The sequence below is a fragment of the Talpa europaea genome (assembly GCF_964194135.1).
Source record: "Talpa europaea genome assembly, chromosome: 8".
Lineage (NCBI taxonomy): Eukaryota > Metazoa > Chordata > Mammalia > Eulipotyphla > Talpidae > Talpa > Talpa europaea.
The window spans coordinates 113381728-113397081 of NC_140075.1; the positions used below are offsets into that span (position 1 = coordinate 113381728).

At 51.9% G+C, this 15354-nt stretch overlaps 1 protein-coding gene across 1 annotated transcript in view; it reads right to left on the minus strand.

Moving 5' to 3' along the window:
- DYNC1H1 (dynein cytoplasmic 1 heavy chain 1) overlaps positions 1-15354 on the minus strand; it is a gene marked incomplete at its 5' end in the record, with an annotated part of 61360 nt that overhangs the window by 22075 nt on the left and 23931 nt on the right. The window contains 22 exons of the mRNA XM_084239855.1: positions 1779-1935; positions 2068-2306; positions 2770-2982; positions 3144-3327; positions 3788-4031; positions 4972-5131; positions 8548-8648; positions 8864-9146; positions 9754-9948; positions 10029-10217; positions 10299-10464; positions 10931-11104; positions 11194-11360; positions 11503-11649; positions 11774-11983; positions 12061-12171; positions 12382-12495; positions 12616-12771; positions 14015-14254; positions 14641-14760; positions 14838-14948; positions 15089-15265. Coding sequence (XP_084095981.1) covers positions 1779-1935; positions 2068-2306; positions 2770-2982; positions 3144-3327; positions 3788-4031; positions 4972-5131; positions 8548-8648; positions 8864-9146; positions 9754-9948; positions 10029-10217; positions 10299-10464; positions 10931-11104; positions 11194-11360; positions 11503-11649; positions 11774-11983; positions 12061-12171; positions 12382-12495; positions 12616-12771; positions 14015-14254; positions 14641-14760; positions 14838-14948; positions 15089-15265 — 3858 coding nt within the window. The remainder of the gene's footprint in view (positions 1-1778; positions 1936-2067; positions 2307-2769; positions 2983-3143; positions 3328-3787; positions 4032-4971; positions 5132-8547; positions 8649-8863; positions 9147-9753; positions 9949-10028; positions 10218-10298; positions 10465-10930; positions 11105-11193; positions 11361-11502; positions 11650-11773; positions 11984-12060; positions 12172-12381; positions 12496-12615; positions 12772-14014; positions 14255-14640; positions 14761-14837; positions 14949-15088; positions 15266-15354) is intronic.

The window sequence follows — 15354 nt, forward strand, 5'->3', positions numbered from 1 at the left end:
GGGTCCACCAGGGGCGCCTCACTCCCACAGGAGGGTCAGCAGGGGTGCCTGCACGCTCATTTGCTGGGTGCTGCCGCCCCTGCCCCCCCAGGGGGCCTCCACTTGGTAGGCGGGCTCTGTGAGGAGGCAGCAGGCTCAGCTCACTCCACAGGGCTGACGCCTGAGACTTGCTTCAGAGCTAGCACCATGCAAGGCAATCGCTTTCTGGCACTGTCAGAACCTGCTGGAAAGGAGCCCAAAGGAAAGAAGCTGCCACGTCCAGTCAAGAGACGGGCCTCGGTGAGGGAACATGAGCCTGGCACCCAAGTCCCTGGCGTCGCTTCTGAATGTGGAGCCACCAGTGCCGAGCCCTCGGGACAGAGGCTTGCACTCAACAGCTGCTCTGGCCGAAAGCCAGGACCAGGCTGGCACCGCCCGTCTCACAGTCTAGCCTGTCGGGGTCCTGCAGCAGCACCCACAGCCCAGCACTTCTCAGCACTTCGCTGCTCCACATTGTCTACATCAGCTCCGGGGTTGTGCCCAGGCACCAGGCACCCCATGCTGCCTTCAACTGCCCTCCGGACAGCCAGAGGGGTCTCTGCCAACAGCTCACGCCCCTCATTTCACATTTCTGCAAACGCCTCCCTGGCCCTGATTTGGACTCACCCTAGACTCCTGACTCCCCTGTAGGCAAGCTCCAGTCCTCCCAGGGATGCGAGCCTGGCCTGGTCTCGCACCAAATTTCTTCCTCTACTTTCCCGTGCCCACCCACTGTGCCCCATTCCCTTCCGCACTCTTGACACACTCAGACATCTCTTTCTGCTCTTCGCTGCTTTGCCTGGATTTCCGGGGGGCCCAGAGGACTTGCTCTCTCACTCCTCAACTTCTACCCAAACCCACCTCCCAAGAAGCCACCGCCTCTCACCAGCACCCACCCGCCTCCCTCCATGTTTTTCCTCAGCACCTTCTACCTGTCTATTTGCCTCCCACTGCAGAAGGCAGTCCCAGGAGAGTAGGGTGGGCCCAGGGCCGACTGCTGCTCTTCCAGCGCATGGAACAGAGCTTGTATCTAGTGCATGGAACAGAGCTTGCAGATGACAGCACCCCAACACTCGAGTCTCTATGAATGCAAATCCGTGCTTGGTGTGCCCACATGACCCAACGTAGCGGGACCATGTTCAGGACCTGCACCAGATGCTCGTTTCCAGAGGAGTAGCCTTAAAGTCCCTGTGTCTACCCCTGCATCTTGCCACCTCTCTGAGGTGTAACGATGTCAGAAACCCCAACCACAATATGCATCATGGAGTCACGAGGCTGAGCATTATGGTGTGTGCATGGTATCAGTCAGCAGCGGGACATGGTAGGGAAAGGAATTGGCTTCCCACTGCTGGCCTCTATGGCTGCTGCCTAAAGCCTCGATCTACCCCAGGTTTCGTGGCCCACGCATGGTGACGTGTTGTGATGAGAAGCGCCTGGGAGGACAAGCATGGACACCTGGGCCGAGAGCGGGAGGCCGAGAGAAGCCGGGGAAAGCCAGAGGGAGCAGGAACATGGATATCGTGGGGGCTGAGGTTTAGGTGCTGTCTGGCGGCCAGCCCTGATTTCACAGTCAAGGCACATGAGGCGCCAGCCTGAGCTTGCCGGGGCGGGGCGGCAGTGTAACTGACTGACTCTGAGACCATTTACCGCTAAGCCCTGGTGCAGAGGCCGCACCGTGGGGAGCTGCTGGCACAAGAGGCCCCTCGGCAGGACCCTGGCCTGGCCTCCAGAGCCACCCAGAGTATGGGAGTGCAGCTTACATTGGGGGGCAGGCTGAGGCGCTCCCCGTTGGGCAGGGTGAGGAGCTTGTTGTCGTCCAGCACGGAGTTGAGGTTCTCCACCCACTCGGGGTCCACGTCGCCGTCGAAGACGATCCACTGGCGCTTCTGTAGCTCGCCCCGCACATTGTCGATGATCCTGGCAGGGGTGGTTAAGACTGAATGTGTGCGCCCCGGAACAGCTTTCAACTTGCCTGATCCGGCAGGGAACAAGGCTGACCATCATCCAAGGCCCGAGCTCCAGGCCCTGCACCAATCGAGGGGGACTTACTTCCTCAGAACGTGTGTGAAGAGCCCGTCTGTCCACTCCCTGGTGTTGGGGTCCAGGGTACCATAGAGGTGGTCTTTGCTGATGGCCTTGGGGTCAATGATATGGGCCACACCCTCGACGCCCTCCAGTCGCTCCAAGGCCTTCAGAAGGACGCGCCAGGCCATGCTCTTCCCGCTGCCCGAGGGCCCCACCATCATCAGGCCGTGGTTGATCTGGGTGATCTGGTAGAGCTGCAGCACCTGCGGGCCCACCCCCAGTATCAGCACCGCTCGGAGACGGGGCCTCAGTTAAGTCTCAGAGCCACCCGCGCCAAGCTGGGCAGCCGCCCCTGCAGCAAGCACCAGGGCTTGACAGCCAGAGCAGCAGTGCCTGGTCACATCTAAGCAAGCATTTCAAGAAGCAAGTTGTGGGGCATCCCCTGGTAAGCTGGGAAGGTCAGAGTCAGGGGAACACGAGATGCTCACCCAGCTGACTCAAAAAGACGCAGAAGGGTCGACCCCTCCAGGGAGAGGCGACCAAAGGGGAAGCGTGTTTAAGCAGGAGCGTGGGAGCGTGCACGTGGCTCGGCACACACAGCTCAAGGAAAACATGCATTTTTTCTTAAAAGAATCTCAGAGGAAGAAAAGCGAAGGAAGCGCGTACTGAAGTGCAGATGCCTGCAGTGAAGCCACCGTGCTGGCCGGCTCATAGGGCCCTGCTTACCTTCTCAACCCACATGCCGCCAACTTCTTCCCCATCGCCGTAGGTCAGGTACATTTCCTGACACACCTTCCGCAGCTCTTCTCGCAGCGCGGTCATCTCCCCACGGTGGTACTGCACCCCAGGGAACACATCCGACAGGAGACTGAAGAGCAACGGGATGTCCTCGGCCACCAGCTTTGGCACCATCGTCTCACAGACGCTCTGTATGAGGATCTACGGAGGGACAAGGACTGAGTCAGGGGCTAGGCGCATGCAGCCTGCTCCACCACCCCAGTACACGCGAGGTGCACTGAGGACTCTCTTCAGTCATGACTTAAAAGGTGAAGAGGTAAACGTAAATCGTGTTTGAGGTTGGAGTGAGTAAAAGCACACACCTCTTGCTCAGGTAGATTTTCTGCAATTTCTCCTTCATCAACTGCTTCGCCTCGTTCTTCTTTCTCCCTCTTTATCTTCTGAATTCTCTCCCTCTTCACGTTACCTGCACTTACCAGCACACTCTTCAAAGCTCGCAGCCCAAAGTCATAGTGGCTTTGAGAGGAGAGCTGCTCATCGCATAGTCTAGAAGTGAGAAAGGTTTTCTTTCAGAACAATACACTTTCGGGGCCTCCCTGGTGGTACTGGGGTTAAAGACAATGCTGTCAAGCTACTGTCAGCCACTGCAGCACAAGTTCGGTCCATGGGCGGCCAGGGTGCTGACCCACATGGCACAGCAGACCTCTCCTGCCTTGCCTGCTGCTCCCCTCAGCAGTATATTTCAGTAGATCTGCCTGTTCTGCTCCCCACTCTGTCTCTGGTGAATCCTCTCACCCCTGGCACCTCTGGCTTACACCCCAGTTCTTGTACGCATACATAAATAAATCTTAAAAAAAAAAAACAACAAAAAAAGAACAATACACTTTAACATGAGTGCCCAGTGTGCCCAGTGTCTAGAAATCAATGGAAACTTTGAAAGATGTGCCATGATGCTCAGGTCAACTCGACACTGACAAACCTAGCCCCGCTACCCATGGCTACTCACTTAAAGAAGGGGACGATTTTGTTGGCAAGGATCTCGGCCGTGCGGAAGCCCTGAGAGTACAGCATGACCTGGGCGATGAGCTGCCGGTCTGGCTTGGTCATGGCCAGGCTCCGGAACAGCTTTTTCAAGTTGTCCGGGAGATTCGACCTGCCCGCGTAGCCAGGATTCATGGTGATGAAGATGGCCATGTCTGGGCTCACCTTGACTTGCTTGTTTAGCAGCTCACAGGTAATGGGGGCAGAGGCTGAAAATCAGATGATGGCATTAAGAATCACGATGTTCAAAACTTCTCTAAAACTACAAAGTTCCACCTCCCTGCTGGCCACTAAAGCCCAAAGTCCAGGACTCCAGGGGAGCCATGCCATGGTCTTTTTGCAGGCACCACCACCTGCCCAGGGAGACCCACTCTTCACCTCTTCTGTCCATGTGTAGCAAGCAGACAACTCATGAGAGGCAGCAAGCCCTAGCCTGTGCAACAGGACTTGGCACAACATCAGCTCAAGAGTAGAAACTCAGTCCAACAATAGCTGCAGAAGTGAAACTGAACGCAGACTGCAACATAGTGACTGGCTGAGATCTTCAGAATTCCCCTTTCCTACATCACCCAAAATACCCCAAGCCCCACAGCTCTGAACGCTAAATGGGAGAGGTCCATTTAGGCCGCAATAGACTATCCGGTACTGCTTTCCTTAACACGCTATTTGTTTGATTTCATAGGTCTGGCAAATTCTGTGGCAACACAAGTGACCACTGTGGTGGGCTCAAAGGCAATGCTGAAAGGTACATGGGCACAGCGATGTGTCGCCTCCCCTAGACCCTACTCCGCCCCAATCTGTACACTTTGTGTTGAACAAAGTTCCAGAGCTGCTCAGAACACGCACACCTGTCCTGTGGTTGCCTCCGCACAGCCCCAAACGAGAACACTCCAGCCCAAAAGTGGCTAGGAATGTGGGCTCTTTGGAGCTGCAGGAAGAGGGCCATAGACGCACTGGGAGGAGCTCCAGAAGGAGACCTGTGCAGGGACAAGGCGTCCCAAATGTTGCTGCCGCTCACCATGGGACCCCTCTCCCACAGCTCCCTCCCCTACCCACAGCGGGGAGTCCCAGCTAAGAGGGGGCTACTTGGCCCACCACGGACTTTCCCACTGCGTTCCTAATGACAGTGCGAGAACAGACGGGCCTCACCCTTGTCGTAGTTGGGGTTGGAGTGCTCGCGCAGTGCCTCCTGGATGCACTGCACCTGCTGGGACACGGCCGACAGCATCCGCTCCTCCAGGCGGTTGAACTCGTCAAAGCAGCCCCACGCACCCACCTGGCACAGCCCCACAAAGATCCTTCCCATGGCCTAGAACAGAAAGCAAGCCGCTGTCAGGGTCCAACTTGGGTTCGGGCTGACCCTGGCCAATCACATCTCGGTTTGCCTGTCTCTGAAGCAGGCGTCATACCACTCCGTCGGGCTGCGCAGGTGCAACCAGAGCCACACGTGAGACCAAGGGCCCAGAAGCACACACAGCAAGTCCTGTATGAGCTGCAGCAATCACTAGTACAGATGGGTGCTCCATGCCCTCCTGTGCTCATTTCTGTTCTACTACTCTTTGTTGCTTACCACCCTTTTCACAATATTCATTTCCAGAAACAGGCACGAACCATTTTTTAAGAAACCCCCCCTTTTAGAAAAATGGTATGTTCCAATTATTGATGAAATTCATATGGAATCACAAAAAAACCCGAATAGCCAAAGCTCTCCTGAAAAATAAAAGAAGGGAATGGAGGCATCACACTCCCAGACTTCAAACTATACTACAAAGCCATAATCATCAAAACTGCATGGTATTGGAACAAGAACAGACATACAGACCAATGGAATCGAATAGAAAATCCAGAAATAAACCCACAGATTTATGGTCAACTAATCTTTGACAAAGGAGCAAAGAATATGCATTGGAGCAAAGAAAGTTTGTTCAATAAATGGTGCTGGGAAAACTGGGTCGCTACATGCAAAAGAATGAAGCTTGACCACTACCTCACACCATACACAAAAATCAACTCAAAATGGATTAAAGAACTAGACATAAGACCTGAAACCATAAAATATATAGAAGGAAATATAGGCGAAACACTACGTGATTTGCACATCAAAGACATCTTTACAGACACATCACCCAAAGCAGTGATAGTGAAGGCAAAGATAAACAGCTGGGACTACATCAAATTAAAGAGCTTTTGCACAGCAAAAGAGACAATAACAAAAACAAAGAGAAACCCCACCAACTGGGAGAACATTTTTGCACCCAACACTAATGATAAAGGACTGATCACAAAAATCTGCAAAGAGCTGATGAGACTCAACAACAACAAAGAAAATAATCCAGTCAAAAAATGGGCAGAAGAGCTAAAAAGAAACTTCTCTGAAGAGGAAATGCAAATGGCCAACAGGCATATGAAAAAATGTTCAACATCACTTGTCATCAGGGAAATGCAAATCAAAACTACCATGAGATACCATCTTACACCAGTGAGAATGGCACATATTAAAAAAACTAGCAACAACAAATGTTGGCGAGGGTGTGGAGAAAAAGGAACTCTTCTGCACTGTTGGTGGGAGTGCAAACTGGTCCAACCACTGTGGAGAGCTGTGTGGAGATTTCTGGACCTACTAAACATAGAGCTTCCATATGATCCAGCAATTCCACTCCTAGGTATTTACCCAAAGGACACAGAAACATCAATTCCAAAGAGCACCTGCACCCCTATGTTTATAGCAGCACTGTTTACAATAGCTAAGCTTTGGAAACAACCCAAATGCCCAAAAATAGATGACTGGATCAAGAAGATGTGGTACATATATACCATGGAATATTACTCAGCATTCAAAAAAGATAAACACATGCAATTTGCAGCAACATGGATGGCGCTGGAAGGGATCATGCTCAGTGAAATAAGCCAAAAAGAAAAAGAAAAATACCGGATGGTCTCACTCATAGCAGGAATCTAGAAAACTTAAATAAGGGACCAGGAAAATGAATATAAGAAAGTGAAAATCAAAATCAACAAAAAACTATGAACCAGAGACACTTTTAGGGGGGCGGGGGCGGGAGGGGAGGGATTGGGGTCAGAATGGGGGGGCTGCAATTGTATGGGGAATATAACAATAAAATTTATAAAAAAAAAAAAAAGAAAAGAAAAGAAAAATGGTATGTTCCACCAAAGACTTCTGTATAATCTCAAAATTATACTTTGAAATTGTATAATTTTCAAGAAGAAAAATGGAGGCACTGGGTTACCCAAATTTAAATTATAAATCAAAAGTAATTAAAACAGCATGTCCAACAATAGTCGCAGAAATAAACTGTATTGCTATGGGAAAACAGACACATGCATCAATGAAACAGTCAGGCCTCCCTGGGGGCGCAGGGGTCAGTCTCAGCACCATGAAGCTATCCTCACTGACCACGGCAACACACGTTCCATCCCTGGTAAGGAGCTGACCCACAGGGCTCAGCTGACCTCTCCTGTCTCCCCACTGCTGCTCATAGCAGTGGATTTCAGTGGATCCACCTGTTCTGCTCCCCACTCTGTCTCTGGTAAGTCCTCTCACCCCCACATCTCTGGGGGTGAGAAATAGCCCAGAAATAAACCCACACACACATCAAAGCCAAATCTATGACAGGAGTCATGATCACACAATGCAGAAAGGAAAATCTCTTCAACAATGGTGCTGGGAAGACTGTACAGACACACACAAAAGAATGAAACTGGGCCACTCTCTCTGATTCCACACACAGAAATAAACTCAAAACAGATTTAAAGTTTAATACGTAAGATCTGAAACCACAAAATACAGCTGAAAGTCTTCTTCCTGCACATGGAAAAAAGTATCAGCCAAGCTGGCGGCAGAATCTGCCCGCCATATACTTGATACAGGGAGTTGCAGAACCAACCCACAGCTACCCAACGAAAAATGGGCAGATTTGAAGACACTTCTAACAACAATGTAAGGTGTTCCCATCAGGAAAACACGTGGGAAGGTCACTGGCGACAGTGCCGGCGAGGGGTGGAGAGCACACTAGTGCACTGCTGGTGGGAGTGGAAGCTGGTACAACTGTTCTAGAAAGTGAGTTACCATGTGGCCGAGCTACCGGGTATCTACCCAAGGAGCAGCAAGCCACAGGCTTGAAGAACCACATGCACCATGACGTTTACTGCAGGGCTCCTGACAATAGCTGAGACATGGAAGTAACCTTAGCGTCCATTGACAGAGGACCAGATGAAGCACTCGTGACACATGAAACACTACACAGTTGTAATGAAAGATGAGATCTTGCCATTTGCTACCTAATGGGAGGAACCCAAGGCAATTATGTGAAAGGAAATTAGTCAGAAAGAGAAAGACAAATACGGAATGATTTCACTGACATGTGCAACGCAAGGAGATAAAACAATGAACAAAGCAGAACAAAAAACGTGGACACCAATAACTGAACTGAGGTGACAAGAGGTGGAAAGGGTGGGATGGTGGGGGTGCAATGGGTGATGGTGGGCACATTTTTGGTTTTTCTCAAAAACCTTACTTTTGAGAACATGAAGCTTAAGACAACATCAAAGCACATATGGTAGGTAACACGACCAGTTCAAAATGACCAAGAGGCAGACAAAAAACACTGAAATAGCCGGTGACAAACTTTGAGAGAGGTGTGAGCTCAAGACCCCCTGGCCCTCCCCAAGCCACTAGATCTTAGGTGACCCCAGAAGACTTCTCACCTGGAAATCAAAGGTCTCATCGCAGTTGAAAACTAAAACAAACCGGCCCAGCTGATGGCCAAGAGCTTTAACGGACTCTGTTTTCCCCGTCCCGGCAGGCCCTGTTACAAGACAAAAGCAATTGAGTCTATTGTTCAATTAAGAATATACCTTTAGCTTTACAATTTAAAAATCAGAGTAAATGCAAAAAACTCAAATTGAAGACTTTGTAACATGCTAGCCAGGTGACCGAGAAATACATCTGAGTCATTCTCTCAACCTGAGAAGTCCCCACTCACCACCTGACAGCATGGCCCAGGTTCATGGAGTAACTCACCGAATGGGGACCCTCCGAGCCTGGCCTCCAAGGCTTGTGTCATGGTCAAGTAGCAGCGGTCGGTGAGGGGAGTCTGGACCAGCTTGTCCTGAACACCCAGGTACTCAAAGCCATAGTTAAATTTGGCATTGGCCATCTGAATCGACAATTGCTGTAACACGTCAGTCTGCTTAGGGTCAAAGTAGAACCGCATCTGGCTGAGCCATTCAAAAGACTTGGCATTGTCGATCTTGCTTTTGATCAAGGACCTTGTGACATCTCTCTGGTGAACTAGCTCTGTAATCTGAAGAAGAGGCACGCTGAGAGCTTGTTGTGAACGAAGGGTGTGCAGTGCACGTTCTCTGGCTGTGCTAGACTTCAATTATGGGGCCAGTTACAGTGGCTTTAGGCACAAGTTCTAGACTGCAAATTCACTTTCAAAAAACAACAGACCTGTTATCCACACAATGGAATGATAGAATCAAGAACTGTGGCAAGACCCAGGAAACAGTTAACAAAAACACCTCACACTCTGGACAGACTTTAAGCAGCAAAAAGCGAGAAAACAGCTGCTCTGCCTGCGGGTCTGTCTCCTGCACGGAGTCCAGGCTCAGCTGGCTGGGTGTGCCCTGCTCTGAGAGTGTCTCTCTGGGAAGGAGATAGATGGAGAGAAAGCAAGCGAGACCCTGACCAAGGTTGATCGCTTCCTTTTTACCAGGAAGTTGGGTAACCCCCAGGTCACACCAAGATTACCTCTCAACAGGAATGTGGCCAAATCCCCACCCCGGAGGAGAGCAAGGGCCACCTGCTTTCCTCCTGGCCCCAGTGACATGGTTTTTAAGCTTGATTTCTTTAGCTGCTAGAGCTGAAGGGGCGAGACAGACGGTGAGGACGAGCAGGCAGGGACTGACCAGGTGCTCCAGCTTGCGTCTGCGGAGTGGGGGCTGCTCCATGAGGACCGAGTCAGCCAGCACATTGAGGGTGACCTCCACGTTGCTCAGCACAGAGTGCAAGGGTGCCGCATCGCCACTGCCCCCAATGCTGCCCAGAGCCGTCTCCACATTTTCAGACCAGGCTATCTGGGCTGACAAGACCACAAGCTGGGCCTGAAAGACACACCATCTACAGGGTCACTTTGGGGTCCCAGGCGTTCGTCTTCAAACCACCCGCCTCTGCTATCCACTACCTGGTATTTATCGATCCAAGTGATGTAGGTGTTCGGGTCAATGGAAGTCGCTTTACCAAAAATCTCCACTTCTGTGACAGACTCGGCAAGCAGTTTGGCCAAGGTGACTCTCATCTCCTTTTCCACCAGCGTGAGCCACTCGTTGATTTTGGGGTGTTCGGTAATGGACACAGGAGTTTTAAACATGACCTGAAAGAAATAAAATGCAAGAGTTATGATGGGCAAAACCAGTAGAGACATTTTCTAGGCTACAGTCACGCATTTAACTACCTCCTCTCCTTCGCGGGAGGAAATGCCCAGGACAACAGAGTTATCCTCATTCAGGATGATGCTTGACACGCCAGCAAACATTTTCTTGAAATGTTTCTGTAACTTCGCCACATTTTTGCTGTTTCCAATAATTTCAAGCAAATCTTCATCACCCACAAAATAGAACCTAAAATCAAAATAATGTACAAGTTGCTAAGATGTCACAGGTGCACACACATGGGGCGAGTCACGTCACACTCACAGTTCTCCCAACACTCCAGCAAGACGCTTGTTTATCTAATGAGACATTGAAGAGGAATTCAGGGATTTCATGTCATTCTCCTTACTTTATGAGTTCCTTTTTTAAAAAACCTACTCCATCTACACTAAGCAAACTGTACAGAGAGAAAGAGAAGCCACTCCGGAAACAGCTGCACTGCATGCAGTCTTCCCTGGGTGGGTGGTGATGATATAAATGAAGCTTCATAAACAAATCCAAGCAGCGCGCGAGAAAGAAACGGCATTCGTTAGGTGGACTGCTGGTAACAAGACCCTGGTGGGCCAAGTGACCACCCCGAGGGCCCGGACGGGAGAGGAGGCTGGAGGCATGCCTATGGCTGACGTCATTCAGCACAGTCCCGTGGCTCGCTTACCTGGGGAAAGACGAGCGCTCTCTTTCCAGATACTCCCCCAAAGCCTTCTGGATCTTCCCAAGCAAGTCTGCCAATCTCTCCAGAGACCTTTGCACCCCCTGGATGTTCAGAACATCCATAACAAGGGGAGACTTGGAGACTTTTTTCATGAGAGCCAAAAACTCCATGCTGATACTGCCAACCAAATTAAAACCAGAGTTAGCCTTTGTGCCACGGTGACCAATCAGTTGAAATCGGTGCTCTGCTCAGGCTAGAAGCTGTACCTCTGGAAGCGCTGGGTTTCCACTGGCAGGAGGTGCTTGATATCCGCACTGCCCGTAAAGATGCCTTCCAGGTAGACCCAGCGCCGCTGCACGTCAATCCACACGTCAAACAGAGCCATGATCCGGTTCAGTTTGTCTTCCCAGCTCAGGGCATCCTCTTCGAAAACCTAGTGGGTGGACAGGAGAGCCAGCGGCTAAGCTTTTCACTCGCAGATATAACAAAACTCATTAAAAAAACAACACAGATTAAGATCAAGCTCTACACATGTTTAAAAAAGCAAGGGGCAGGAGACACTCCAGACAAAGCACCTTATAGTATGGAGAGAGCTTCATGGCGGAGACACTGTTGATGTGCTCCTTGACCTTGTTGAAGAGGTCGTCCCAGCCGCGGATGAGGCGACACTTGTTCTGATAGTTGACCAAGTCCAGTTCATAAGTGTTCCACACTTCTCGTATCTGAAACCAGAAAGGCGTGCTGTCAATGTGCGGCGCTAGCAGCTCAGCCACGGGCCATGCAGGCATCGGGAGGCTGGAGGGTCTTCACATCGGTCAGATGGTGGCCGTTGGTCCTGTGACTTACCTGCTTCAAAAACTCTTCCAAGGCCATTTCCCCTTGGGCCACGAGCAGCACATCCTTAACGACAGCCTCGTTTTTCTGCAAGTCAACATCCCAGATCTGGCCAAGGGTCAGCTCAGAAACAACCCAGTTCACATGTAGCCTCTTCATCAGCTGCTTCCAGTGGCGGTCCTTGAGCGCCTCGGACTTCAGCTCGATCACCAGCATGTTGATCTGCGGGGAGAGTGCATGGTTACCTGTGGAGCTGGGCTCCCATGGCCACCTGGAGCTGGCAGGGGCCAGTCACCTACCTTCAGGTAGCCCTTCAGGAGCCGCTGGACAAACTCGTAGGAGGCGTACTGCCGCAGTCGTGCCGGGAAGTTTTTCAGCTGGTTCAAGAGGCCATCCAGACTTTGCCGAAGCTGTCAGGAGAGACACAGGTGAGGTTCCACTCACTAAAGTTTCTTTACATGGTGAGACAAAAAGCCCCAGTCTGGACGGAGAACGCAGACTCATGCGGGACACTGAGTGCCATTCATTAGCGGGCCCCACGGCGCCTGACTTGCAGAGCATCCGCATCTGACTCCTGATATGGCAAGGTGCGCACAGACACCCACTCGAAGTATGTGTACCTTTCGAGGCTGTACTGAAACCCAGGGTTGCTCCTTCATCTGGTCAATCTGCTCCCAGACCTTAGAAAGTTCTGACCAAACACCTTTGAGGTCCTGTAATTCTTCCAAGGCCACCTGTGAGCAAGAACAGCGAAGCAAATACACTTAGGAGAGGGAAAGTGTCTCCAAGTCTAGCAGGGTGGGAGAGGCTTTGTCACTGCAGTCAGGGGACCCATGTGCACACAGCAGCTGTACCTGGACGCGCTCTTCACTACCGCTGAGGAGCCCAGTGTCGGTCAACTCCAGGGCCTCCTTGGCCTTCGCACACTTCTCCCGGTCGTCCTTCAGCCTGCCGAACTTGCCCTCGTAAATGGTGAGGGCCTGCAGCGCCTCCTCTGGGCGGAGATTGCCCTGAAAGCAGTCAAAGTGCAGAGAACTATGGTTAGAGGCCTCTGCCCTGAAATGGGGAGGGAGCCTGTGGCTCTGTCCACACACACAGTCAGGTGACGCACGCGGCACCCTGTGCTGAGGTGGCGCCCCCCTCTCCTCGCTGCACATCTTCCTAAGGGCTCAGGAGGTGGAAAGAAGCATGAGGGCAGACACTTTTTTTGAGGGGACCAGGCTCTTGGGGCCTGCCAGCCTTGGCCCTCAATGAGCAGATAGGTCACCGAGAAAGGGCTCTCTGGAAATGGCCTCTACTGCAGCTCTGCCACTACAACTTACACGCTTCCTTTTCCAATAGCTTTTGATGACAACTATTTGTCAGTTTTCTACCAAAGACAATCAATTAAAATTCTAACACATTACTAGCAAGGCTAGGCAAGAGATACTCAAATCCTGATAGGGTTGTGCCTGCTGACCACCACTCACGCCCGCCAAGGCCAGCGTCCTGATAGCCGGCAATGAGGGGCTAACACTACCTGTATGGGTACTACTGGGACCTGTTATAAAACAAGGATCTAGGAACAAAATTAAGTACAACATAGAACCTCTGGGCTGATCAGCACGGACAGGCTGAGGGCAGGAAGGGCCCTAAGCAGTCTCTCAGTGCAGGCCAAATCTGCCACCAGACCTGGTGTGAAATACCTTCCCCTACCTCTCCCCGATGTCGACAGGTGCCCGTCAGTGAAGTCCGCACTCCACCAGGGAAGCCGAGGAGGCCCCCTCTGCCCCTGCGCCACAGAGACTGTCAGCTTCCTCCCAGGCTCCGCCCAACCCAACTCACTTGGGTTCTTGATCCCTTCTCAGAGGAGAGGCTCAACAAGGGCAAGGACCCTTCTTTTCGCCCACTGCTACTAAGGACACAGCTTGACACTTAGCAGCAGCAACCTGAGGACTGGCTGGTGCTGAGAGAAAGCAAAGTCTGATTTCTGCGTTTTCCCGACAAAGTTTCTGAGGAGAAACTTTAACCTTTAAAACCACCTCCTCACTTCAGTGGCCATTAGGAGTTCTGGGTGAAAGAGGCTAGCAAGCTAGCTTTCTTATTTTCAGAAATAAGAAAGTAATGCCTTGTCTAAGGACTTGTGCCTGCAAGTAATGCTTGTCTAAGGACAGAGTCTTTGTTGGAGGAAAGCTAGGCCATCGCAAAGCCTCTGATGCTTGAAGGCAGCAGACGCATTGGGTGAGGAGCTCTCCAGCCACCACGGGGACTCACCGTGACGGGTTTGGTCCTCTCCCAATCCGTCAGCAGGTCCGTGGTGCGGCTCTCCACAGCCCGGTCCTCCTGCACGATCTTCATTTGCAGGTTGGCTACCTGCTGCTGAATGGCAGAGTCCTTCCTCCGCATGATGTCGTTGAAGGCCCCCCACTCTCCCTCGATGTTGTCGATGTAGAGCCAAGATGGAGGAAACTGGAACCTCTGCTTTTCCAGCAAACGCTGACCATTGCGGTAGAGCTTTGAGAGTTAGAAGCAAACACAGCATTTTTCTCCTGTAAGGTTACTAGAACAATGGCCAGGTCCCCACAGAAGACGACAGGCTGTGGCTACAGAACATGTAGGAGGAAAACACTTGCTGTTCTCCAGAAACTTTCACACTGACAGTCCTAGGGGGAAGCCCCCTGCAAGTTCGCCAAGGCTCCCAAGCCTTGATGTGGTTAGGAATCACCCGCAGAGCATTCCAAAGCACAGATTTCTGGATGCCAGGCCCTATACCCCACGAGCACCCAGGGAGGTGCCTGAGGGGAGGCGGTAGGCGGACACCCTCTCAGGATATGAAACCTGAGAAGAACAAGGGGCACTGGAGGGCCACCGCAGAGGGCCGCCACATTTGCTGCGCTTACCTCCACTTGTTTCTCGAACTGCTTGATCTTTCGCTTCAGAGACTGCACGTAGGTGATGAAGGTCACGGCGTCAGAGGTGCTGGCCGTGTCCACGGAGTGCTGCTCCAGCTCCTGGCGGGACTGTCGGGGTGGAGGCAGGGATGTAGTTCAGAAACGCGCTCGCGGGAAGCAGTGTCCCCAGGGCGCTGCCGCCTCACCTTTGAGATCTGGGAGTGGAATTCTGTCATGTTTGATCCAAGCATCTGCCCAAACTTGCTGAGAACCTCCTTGTGCCAGGAGTCGTACTTGAGGTTCACCTTGGACTGGACCTGCGCGGCACGAACACACAAGGCCACCAGCCCTCAGCCGAGCGCTCTCGCTGCAGCAATTGCTGCCCCCGCTGCTGTTGGAGGGCCCCTGCACCTGCTGCCGCCAGAGGCCCCGCACCAACCCACAAGCGCGTGCGCACCTTGCCATAATCTATGACGACAGGCCCAAACTCTTTCTTGGTTTCCGCGTTGTCAAATGTGCCTCTGGCCTTCCTTATCTGAACCAGGAGTGCCTGCCACTTGTTGAGGTCCTCCCCAAGCCTGTTGTAGATGTTCTCAGCTTGCATGTCCCACAGACACTGGTACTGCAGCCAGACCTGAGGAAGCAGAGAGCAGCCGTCAGGCACCCCTTGTGAGGTCAGTGTCTATGCCACACAGGGAAGTTCCCACTTCAAAAGCGCAGAAT